The 11,800-nt window shown below is 45.9% G+C and overlaps 1 protein-coding gene across 1 annotated transcript; it reads right to left on the bottom strand.

Moving 5' to 3' along the window:
* Positions 1-258: 258 nt before the first annotated feature.
* Positions 259-11,217, bottom strand: FBXO33 (F-box protein 33). Its single transcript, XM_072427554.1, has 4 exons — positions 10,720-11,217; positions 6,556-6,666; positions 4,731-5,416; positions 259-2,979 (listed from the first exon to the last, which is right to left on the bottom strand). The coding sequence occupies exons 1-4, from the start codon at positions 11,133-11,135 to the stop codon at positions 2,708-2,710; spliced, it is 1,485 nt and encodes a 494-aa protein (XP_072283655.1). The 5' UTR covers positions 11,136-11,217; the 3' UTR covers positions 259-2,707.
* Positions 11,218-11,800: the final 583 nt, after the last annotated feature.

Raw genomic sequence — 11,800 nt, 5'->3', positions numbered from 1 at the left:
ACCAAGTCATAACGTTCTCAAGAAATCCCTTGAGGAAGCTGCATGACGAAATGCGTCAGAACAAGGACGTTAACGTGACCACCATCTTAAAGATTCAGGGATCTAATCTATCTAGTTGGTCCTTCACCCCATGACCACTCAATAACACGCACTGCCTAAAAACACTCAAGCTTCCTCCACTTTGTTCAAGAAACATTTCTGCACACATTTAAATCCACCCCCCCCCATCTCCAAAAAAGTAAAAAAAACAAAATTCCATTTGGTATTTCAATGCTTTATTCATTGATTAAAAGAATATACATTTAACATAAACCAAACAACATCAGTCATTGCTAACATTCAGCTGGCTTTCTTGTATTCCTGTCAGGAGTTCCCAAAAGTTTTCCCCTTTTTTTATATTTTGATTGCATTTATAAGATAAAATATCACCACATCTGGCATTGTCACCCCTACACACTGTGCCAGTGGATCCTCTATGCCAGGGACGGTCAGCTTGTTCTGCCCCAGCCATGGTAGAACCGCATGAGTTCATGCGCAGCCCGCTATCGGGTCCCCGGTTCTATACTGATGTACGTATAAAATTATCGGCATGGTATGTGTTCACTGGAGACAAAACAGTGCACACCTGTCAAAGAGCATTAAATTTCTTAAATATAAGATGGTAAAACCATTTGTAAAACACATATAAACTTTAACCCATAAATAGAATCTTATCTGGACATCTGTTGCATAAATGGATCCCCCAAAGAAGTCGCAGCCAGTCCTCAGCACTGCTGGGTACCCATGTCGGCCGCTCTCAGCTTTACGTGATATTTATTATTGCAGACTGTCCATGTTTTTTTTTTTTATTTTAAATCGATAAATGCACAACATTCGTACCACTTAAAACGGGGGTTCAGATGGAAGTCTCACAGAGACCATTTCCCTACCTCGGTTGCCCTGAAACAAGTCGGCTTCTAAAGCCGCTTAGTTAGAACAAGATATTAAAACAAACTTTGTGGAATGTTTCTTTTTTTTTGTCAAACTTGCTTTTATGCACTATAGCAGCTTACACCAGCGATATCACTTTGTTTCTTTACATTCGCTAGTCACAGTGAAACAGGTGTGTGTGTGTTCTTTAGAAGAGTTTGAGGTGTCTCTGAAACCACAGCACAGCTGCGAACCACAGGCCGAAAACCGACCTTTTTTTATATTACAATCCAGCAGTATCGCGGTCGGCCCGGACGGCGGCCGACCTCCCCCTGCCAGTATGTGGGCACTTCTTTAAAAGGTTTACTCTATTCTTTGGCAGCTGAAACAGGCGCCGACAGAGAAAAATAATCCGGTGACTTGGTTGTCAGGGATCTCACGACTAAAAGCACGCTGGTGCTCTCTAAGACGCATTCAGTCAACTGAAATTTAAAAAAGAAAAAAAAAAAAAAATGCTTCATGCGCTATAAACTCAAGAAGAAAAAAAAAAGAAAATGATGATAACATTACTGTAGTACAAAAAAAGTGACAGTTTCAAAGAAGCGAAGGTCTTGTTCACACAGGCTTTCACTTTGATAAGAATGGCGTGTACAGCGAGCTTTGGGAAACTTCCAGCTACATTTGTGCATTAAAATAAAATGCAACCCACCCATCCGCCACAGAACACTTACCTCGATACAATGGCTGCAGCTCCACCATTTACATCCATTGGCGGAGGTCTTCCCTGTCCTGGTGAGGACACAACACCGGAGTTAATGAAAAGGACAATGAAAAGTGAACTGCAGCCACCGGATCAAGGCACATGCATCTGTGGAGAGGTAAGGGGGTGCTATATTTTTGGGTGAATGTATCCGCAGCACAGATCTAACGCAAGCTGCTGGTAGGCTTTGATCAATCAGTGCCGTAACCCACTGAAGGCTTTCCATGCTTGTACACGCTGCACCCATGCAACCAAATCCTGCGGTGAACAAAGCCTAAACACAGTACTCGATCTGACCTTCCTTCATAAGTCAGCTTTTACATTTTCTTTACCAAGTAAATCGCAAGTTTCTAGGACAAGAGACTGTGCGTTCGACACTCGCTGGCACACCAGCATTTAAAAGATTCAAAATAAAATTCATTTTGGCGTCCATGCACAGCACTCGGGGACAAGAGAAAAAAGAAAAAAAAACACACGATGCGAAGTTACTTGGTAAACAAAAAGCACAAACACCAAAAAGTTAGCAACCTGAGGAAGAAACCCTTGTAGGTTTTTCTTTAAAGAGTCTTTGAGTCACTAGGCCTCACTAGCAATGTGGTTCATATACACAAAGAGAAGCGGACGTCACCTATCAGATGAGCCCCCCCGAATCTTGGTCTGATGAACATAGCCTTTGTACACGAGACAAGCAGGAAGTCCCTAAAGCCATTAAGTGCTCTGTCACCGCACAGCTTTCTGGTGCTGAAAATCTTGTAGGCTACAGACGGCCGAGCTCCAACGTCTGCCCAAGAACGCCGCTAAGAAGCACTTTTAACCGTGAAAGCCCTGAAAACTGTCACGTTCCAACTTCATAACCAATACCCGACTTTCGTTTTTTTCTTTTCATCAAGAAGTAGATACACACGTACAATTTTATATAGCTAATACTGATTAAACACAGCACAAAAAGGGTTAACTCACTCTACTGAGGAAACATTATAAGACCCCATTTGCATATGTAACCACAGGAAACTTCTAGAAAATAAAAAAGAAAAAAAGCTAAATGCCTTCACTGAAGTTTTGCATCTCTCGGTAAAAGTGTCGAGCCGGTTCGGTGAACACGCTGAGCAGCTCGATGTCCATGACCGCCTGCCAAGGCCGCGCTAATCCCATCGATACTTGCTCTATCAGGTTGTGCACTGGATCCACATCTTGGTCGGCCAGCTCGCTTTGGTCAAAGTCTATGCTCTCCTCGGTCACCTCCAGTACTTTCAGGTCGGGTCCCCGAAGACGAGCGATTGCTATGAGGTTATGTGCCCAGACGGTGTAGCCTATGGAAAGAAAATGAGAGGATGACTTGGTTGGCAATTTATTATTTATATGAAGAACCGAAAGAAGAGCTTTTAATGGCAAACTGTTGTAGTTTAATTACGGTAACTAACTGAAATCTAACTGAGCTAGCCATAATCACAAAGTGGTAGCCGTATGTAGGTAGGGGGTACTAGATGATATGAATTCTGAAACGGTTTAGTTTATTAAGCAGTTTCAGTGGCTTATGGAGCAAAAACAATTCAGTGAAACAGAGGCAAGGCAAAGTCTGTACATACAGCAATTTATTATTTTCATAAAATTTGGATGTGTAGTCAATCGGCTAACAAACTCCCTATTTTTATACTGGTTGGTGTGCCGTCACCCTTACTGCTGTCCCATACACATTCTCCGGCCACAAAGCCTTTTGCATGTGCTGCAGAATATCTATATGAACTCTATGCAGAATGTGCCATCAGCTGCCACAGGAGACAATGAGAACCCCGAGCCAAAAGCAGCTGAATGATGCAATATTACACCAAGCGCAATCTCTGCAGGAATGCGTACAACTACCAACCTTCACTCATCACCATCCAGCACACTAAAGGGAACATTTTACACATTTTATGTGCAAATCATATATTTGTGTTTCCTGCAGATCTAAAAAACCTAAAAAGACACACAGTGAAAAGATCCACATGACAAATAGAGAGGTTTAAGCTTAGAAGTACAACAAATCCATGCCAAGAAAAGTTTCACAGTATATATTCTGTGCTGTCCCTGTGCCATAGTATAAACATGCACAATTGTGAGTCAGAAAAAAGTTCGGCATTTCTGTACTTTGACATTCTAGCTCTCATTCAGCCCGGGGTTCTCTCTCTTTACAGAATACAAATATTGCATTGGGTTAAATAGTCAGCAAGCTGCCAGGGACAGGGGGGAGGGGTTACCAATGACAGCAGGGCATCACTGAAACAGCTGAGTGCTGCTGATCAAACAGTGGAGGTTTCTAGAAATACTCAGGTATAGGGACATTGGAGGTATAACTATTTTTAAGCATTTTTTTTTGTTGGAGCTCTACTTTTGTGCTATGCATTTTGAGGTCCCAACAGTCTACCATCATCAGGGATTGAGTAGCAAGGAGTGTAGAGGATATATAACTGGATCAAACAGAACATACTGAAGGGTGTATTGTCTGTATAGGAATTTATTCTATATGTAGGGTTCCAGCATTTTCTGTTGACCTAGTCACGGAATAATTATCAGTGTCCCCATTTGTGACATTATCCCTAGTGTGGTCTGATTAAGGCAAACGAGGACAGCTATAAATAAATTGTGAAGGAAGGGAGGGCCATTTCTATTACAATTGTTCCTTTTAGTTTTCTTCTTCCACATTGGAATTTTTTTTTTCCTATGTCTCTACAATGTTACTGCAAAATCTAACAAACCCGGCATTGCCAACAACCCACTTCTGCCACCATGCATTGCCAACAATCCTGGCACGGCACCCCCACCACCATGCACTGCCAACAACCCACCTCCGACACCCTGCAGTGTAGAAATATTAAAGGTTATACTAAATTACAAACCCATATGCCTTCTGCATCACACGCACCACTCATTCATCCCTTTAACAGAATGCAAAATCTTTTGTTTATATCCCCAGAACAAAAAGAGAAGTTCATTAATTTGCTTTCTATGCTTCCACAGCCATTAATATTAAATCAGATTTTTTCATATCAGTCCCTTTAAAACATTTGCAGCAATTCCTCACCGTGGATAGCCAGCAGGGACAGTCGCATGCACCTCCAAGCCAAAAGGACCAACGGATCTTCATTCCTATTGTCGCTGAGATCTGGAAAGCCAGACATGTCGTTGACATCGTTCATCAGGATGAAGTGGGTCAGGAATGCGTCATATTGCCGGGAGATGAGGTCCACCACCGCCCCAGACACGCAGGTGACGTAGCTGTCAAAGTGAATCCGCTCGAGTGGTATGCTGGGCTTTAAGATGCTGAGCATGTCCTCGCTTTTGACATCGAACGCCATCATGTAGACCCGGAGATTGGTGCTGTTTTGAGTCAGAGCCTTCCAGTCCTCGTCGTCTGGCATCTTGTCCAGGGTTTTGCTTTTCAGGGAGGTGCTGTGGACCAGGAGGGACAGTCGATGCAAAGGCACGTGGTTGTTGTTGGCCAACACCCTTGCCATCTCGGCTGTGAAGTCACAAAAGTCCAGAGCCAGGGAACGCAGATTCACAAAGCGCTCTAGCTCAACGGCGGTTATCAAGGTGGTGTTGGCAGGAGAATGGTTGTCCAGTAAACTGAGATGTTCCAAAGTGCTGGCTACTGGGTTGGACAGCGACGCCAAGGAGGTCGGCGTTACTATCTCCAGCAAAAATCCGCATGACAACCACTTCAGCTGCCGACTGTTTGCCAAAATCTCCTCGAAGAGCTGCTGGATCCTGGAGGACAAAAAACCCCATTTAATGCACTTCAGGGAAGAGATGACAATCTAAGCAAAGACATTTTTGCAAAGGTAAAATAAAATGTTAGTTTGTATGTAAACCCCACATGAATGGCATTTGGTTGGTAAAAACATTATTATGCACCAAATGATTGCCATTTACATGCTTGTGTGCGCTGGAATGGATAGATGGAAGTTTTATGAAAATCAAGGTGACAATGCCATGTAACATCGGGGGTTGGGCTACGATCACAGGGGGCATGAGGGTGCGGTGCATTTACTGCTTCCTCACACCAGGGAACCCCTTTATGTAGCAGCAGCTCCATAGAGAATGAATAGGGGCATCAGGGAGTGTTCCTGGTACCACTCACTGCCACCAGCCATCAAATGTGCAGACACTGTGCTATCTGAAAAGCAGCACGGGATCGCTAAATCATGGAGCAAGTCACTAACAGGAAGGTGCAATGGACTACTTTAACCTCCTCCTCTCCAGTATTCTAATAACCCCACTCTCTCCTGAATCCCCACACACAGCCTTCCAACCCACCTACCCCACACACAGCCTGCCCACCCACCTACCCCATACATGTTTCCCCTCTTTGTAGTTCTCTTCATGGGCTTCTATTTCACCTTAGATTTAAATTCATCTCCTGTCCCTCTAGCCGCTCTCTCCGCTCCTCCTATGCCCTACTAATGACTTCCGCACTCATAACCTCATCACCACACACGACTACAAGACTTTTCTAGAGCTGCCCCGACTCTCTGGAATGGTCTCCTCGTCCTATTCAGCTTGATCCTACTTTCTGCTCATTTAAAAGAGAACTCAGAACCCAACGCTTCACCCTCACCTACCCGTCTCCTGTCTCCTAAACCCTCACTACTTCCCACCATTCCCTATCCTCTCCTATTATCTGATACTTCCCCCACCTCCTAGATTGTAAGCTCTTCGGGTCAGGGTCTTCTCCTGCTCCTGTGTTACTGTCTGTATTTGTCTGTCACTTGCACCCCCTATTTAAAGTACAGCGCTGTGTAATATGTTAGCACTATATAAATACAGTTTAATAATAATAAATGGTCTTTGTAAATATCATCCAATAGCTGCCAGTCTCCCAGCAGCGTCCTTTCACACAAACTTACTGTCTGATCTTTTTGCCGCCGGGATCCACCTTATTCAGATAGGGGGTGGTTATAGTGCCATTTTGTTGCAAAATACTGATGTCTCCAAAAAGGCTCAGCTTCTGAAGATTCCTGTAAGAGAAATAAATATGAACCCAACAGAATATAGAGCGCTAGGTGCGATTCATCGCCGTTACATAACCGTGCAAAACACCGATTTTCCTTTACAGATAAATAACGCATTGCGACAATGAAAGTCAGATAACACAAACATGACCGATTGGTTGTTTACCCGGCTGAGATTGGACGGCTTTAACTTCGACAATCGCCAGAGCTTTGCACACCGGAATCTGCAGACAAAGGGTCTCCCTAAAGTTGAACCTTGAGCAAATTGTTGGAGGTCCAAGGTCCCCAGATAAAACCGGCGAATCTGTGAACATCGGGACGGCACCAATTCACAATCAGATGGCGATTAGACCGCTTTGGTGCCACCAAAATCATTTCTAGCGAAGGCGGCACCAAACCACACGATGACCGCCCGATACTGCTGAATCTGCAGCTTTCTCGCTTTGTACTCATAACATAGAATCCTCTCACGTGTCAGGGTTTTAGGTTAATCTTTTGCTGTTTATAGGTTTTTACATCAAAGTTTATTACTTTATGTAGGATATAATCCATTGAATAAAAATAAGAGCATTACAGGGTATCTGACGGGAGCAGCAACATCTGCCTGCCTTTGGCTTGTTTTGATATAAGGAGATATAAGTTTTTCCATCACCTCATTCACAAGTTTAAGCTTCATATTGAGCCTTTGAGGTCTGTAAACAGCTTTTTTTATTGGCCACAGCAAAGGAGGATAAAAAGTGTTCTACTGCTGCCTAAAAAAACAATATAGTAATTTTTTTTTATACAATATTTTAGATTTGCCAAAATATATTTTCTTGTCAGGCATGCAAACTGAATGGCGGCTCTTGGCTCCTCTGATATTACAAGTCTCCGTCTGCTCAGGTTTACTCACCATACATCTTAAGCTACACGTCCAATGGTTCTCGCCTGATAATTGGCTCAGGACCGATATCAGACGAGAGAATCTGAGGTGTGTTCAGCGCCCGTCGTCCATGGTCTGAACGACCGACCGTCCTGGCGGATCCACGGACCACAAACGATCATAATGCAAGGAAAGGGGGAGAGAGCACAGCAGGGTGCCGCTCCATCATTCTTCCCCTCCCCATAGAGCAGTCTGGTTGGTGCTCTATGTACATCACTCGTTCATGCATCGTGCAGGCCTTTGTCGTTGGAAAGGATGGTGAAAGATCCAACGGCAATAACTGCACGTGTGTATGCGGCTTTAAAATATGATATCGACTTTATAGAAAGTGGGGAGCTACCCAAACCGTTCAATCAATGTGCAGCCAATCATGTAGTTAGATTATGGAGATTGTACAGTCAGATAAAATGTGGTGAACATTGAATTGGTTTTATTTCAGCAGTCTTAGCAGGGCTCCAGGTATACAGCTTGTAAAAGAATCTATACAGGTAAATGGAATATCGAATTCTAGAGCAGCCCTTCAACATGGGGGAGATTTTCAGGTCCTCAGGGACCCCCTCCTATAATTATTATAACCACAGCTCATATTATATTAGTGTGGGGGTCAGCGGGAAGAATTCCTCTTACATTGCTGGACAGTGGGAAGAATGTCTCCCATACAGATAGCCAACAAGATCATTGGGGTCACTTATACTGACCAGAGAGGTGCAAACTGCTCATTGCCCCAGGGACTCTAGCGCCCCCTGGAGGAACTGGGCTAGAACATGAAATGTAAAAGCTGCATCCAGGATGGTGCTGCAATTATTTGTTACAACACACATGGGATCCTCTATTTAAAACACAACAAATGTTTTCTGACATTCCCAACAGCAGCAACCACTGCATAACATTGCACGGGAAACCTCACGGTGCGTCATGAGCGGCTGCTCGTTGCTATAGGAACAAAACATACCGTGCCTGCAGAAAAACGTCATGGCGACATTTACAAAGCGCACCATGGCGTGCGGAGACATTGGTGCTGGAAAACCAGTTACGTATACAGGAGAACATTGCAGACCTATCGGGTTTTGTAGCTGTACTCCGCAGGGAGACTAAATGATGTAAATGTTATGAGCATGAGCCACATGTGCGGCTTCCTCACAGGTACAAGAGTTCTACACAATGAATATTGTAAGATCCGATGTGTGTGGGGGGTACCAGGCATGGGAAGGGGTTCTGGTAACGGGTCACAGCAAATGAAAAGCCAATCATTTGGGGGAAGGAGACCTCATACAGAACCGAGGAGCATTGCTGGCAGGCCCAGTGATCCTCATACATTGTATGTGGTAAGGGGTTCAGGAGATATAAATTATGGTGGTGGTGGGGGTACTCAGAAATATTTGGGAGGGGAACCCACTATACAACAGGGGGAGGGGCAGGGGTATAAGTCCTGCAGTGGTTACCACATGGAACCAAATAGGAGAAACTGGAAAGCATTTTCGGCATGTGTTTGCGTTTGCTTGGCAGAGGAGTTGGCCTTAAGAGGCGACATGGAAGAGCCGCACTGCCATCACTAGGACAACACAGCAAACAAGCCGACTTGTGGTGAGGATTGCTATGCACCTAGTAATGGCTATCTCAGGTTTATTAAGGACCTGGTTTTCCGTCTGTCCCACCACTGGGGATATAATGCCTTAGTGCTCCCCTACCATGGATGCCTCCAATGCAGAACAAGGCATGGCAGGTCAAGGTGCAATGATCAGCGGCAGGCAGTACTGGTGAATGGTCCTTGGCCATCCTTCTGCCTTGTTCTGGTCATTGTATAGTTTAGGGGGAAGGGATATTATTCTAGACTTTTCCTGTTCTATGCAAAACCATGCAGGGTTCTCCTCGGCCTCCACCCGGCTGCTGCTGGGTTACGGAAGATTCGGGTCACAATACAGAGGCCACCACCCTCCTACAGCTTCTTCCCATTCACCTTAAAATTCTGGTGAGAATATTGCTTAGCTTCCTGCACAAGTGACAACTGCAAACTTTGTACTCCCACTGTGCCCAGCTACAGGGATGGACAAACGGGGTAACAATAACACATAATGAAGGGTCTAACAGGGGCCATATGACTAGAAATAAATCAATATCTGTTCACCTGGCATACCCACCATGCGTGCATAGACTGGCCCCATCATGTGCCCCTTACAACGGGTAGCGTTGTGTTAGTTATTAGCAGGCAGAGCTCTGCACAGATTTACATTCGCTTGTTGGAGAGAGAACAAGCATTTCTGATCAATGTGCAGTCTCACCTCACAAAACCAAACACTGCAGCAGCTTCACACAAATGGCCCTGGGAGGTGGAGGCCAGGGGCTTTGTGGGCACAAGGTGAGGGCACAAGGGGTGTAGCCATTCCTACTGCCCTGGATAACTCCACCTGAGGGTATCCAGCAGCCCAATATTGGGGAAAGGTGCGTGCCTTCATCTGTTTCCAATAATACCGCTCAGCACCAAATATACAGCATTAAATGATGGGGGCAATATTGGGTACGGCACTACCTGTCCTGACACTAGTCATGGCACACTGCTCAGGGGCAGTAATAGATGGGGTATGGCCATATAAGTTTTTCCTGCTACTGTCAGAATACACAGCACAGCGGACATGTCACAGCACCAGGTATGTCCCCAGGTTCCTCCTGGAGGTCACACCTGGTCACTAATGAAGCTCAGCTCCTGGTATACAGAAATGGGGGGTGGGCTCAGTTCTGGGTGGGGGTCTCATGCCCTCTGTTTCTTTTGCCCTGCTCAGCGCCAGGTATAGAGAAGGGAGGTAGAGAACGATCTGTGTGGGGGCATGGCACCAGATAGATGAAACTGGGGGGTGGAGTCTGTGCAGGTAGAGGGCGTGGCCTCAGCAGCTCCCCCCAGCCTGATTAGTGCTATGTATACAGAAGTGAGGGAGGCGGAGACAGTGTGGATGGCCTTGTCCTGCACTATGCCCACAGGAGGTGGAGCCTGTTCTGGTAGGGGGTGTGGCTTCATCCCTGCTCAGCACAATGAACTTGGGGTGAGTGTAACTAGGGGGCGTGGCTATAACATGTGTACAGCGGCTCAACACCAAGAATACATTCACAAGGGGAGGAGTTACACATAATGGGCGTGGCCTCACCTGTTGCTCCGGATACTGCTCAGCACACACAGTACCAGCTCGAGGTAAGTTCTGATGACGTCAGCCCAACGTTCGGACACGTGTGGCTCCCCCTGCTGGTCGGGAGAGGAAGCTTCGGAGCTGGTGCTGCTATCAGCGCTCACGGCCGGATAATTGTCAGCAGCAAACTCCACCCGCAGCTCGCGCACAAAGCTTCCGCACCTCCGCAGCAGGAAGTCAAGGCGCGGCCGCTCGGCCAGGGAGAGACGTAAATTGAGCCGCAGCTCCGGCCATAGCGCCGGGTAGAAGAGGCATTCCCGCCAGTGTGAGCAGGCAAGAGAGGCCCGAAGTCGGTCAGAGGCCGGCAGGAAGGAGAAGATATGAACCACCAGCTCGCTGGGGAGGGACGAGGCTCCCACACCCCCACAAAGAGCCATGAAGTAGACCGGAGAGCGCCGCCCGCGGCCCGCACTCCGCTCAGCAACAACAACTACGCCGAGAGGACCGCCAGCGGGGCGTGACTAACATGGAACCTTCCACTGAGTCAGGGGGGGAGAATCACCTGCTCTGCCTCCTTCCTGTCATCCACTCACTGACTGCAATCTGCATTCCCCTTATGAGAATCTTTTATTATTTATTACCCCCGTGCTTATACTGATGCCGCTTCTGAGTATTTTTATACTTTAAAAATACCAGCCACCCCCTTTATTTATATATGGTACGTTCCATGTCGCCGAATATGTTGCTAGGTGATACCATTGTGCGTCAATGTGGGGAAAAGCTCTGTATATATGCGCTTATTCCGCACAAGATTCAGACAGCGCATTTTTTCCACCAATAAAACAAAACACTTAATATGGCTCATTTTGTACTAGCAGCCAGCGCCCACAAATTTGTGCCTGCGCCCCTTATCGACATGGTACAGTCCTGTCAGCGCCGTGGTTATCAGGCTATGATGTTGGGATTTACCATTGTGGACAGCGGGTGTGATCAATTCTATGTTAGTCGATCTCCTAAGTCATAGAATATTAAAAGCAGCTCACACAACTTGCAAATAGATATGAGTTACAAAATAAATACAACTGCTACGTTTCTAAGAAGT

Source organism: Pyxicephalus adspersus, chromosome 12 (genome assembly GCF_032062135.1).
Source record: "Pyxicephalus adspersus chromosome 12, UCB_Pads_2.0, whole genome shotgun sequence".
Classification (NCBI taxonomy): Eukaryota; Metazoa; Chordata; class Amphibia; order Anura; family Pyxicephalidae; genus Pyxicephalus; species Pyxicephalus adspersus.
The sequence above is the reverse complement of the archived record's forward strand: the minus strand, read 5'-3'. Positions and strand labels throughout refer to the sequence as shown.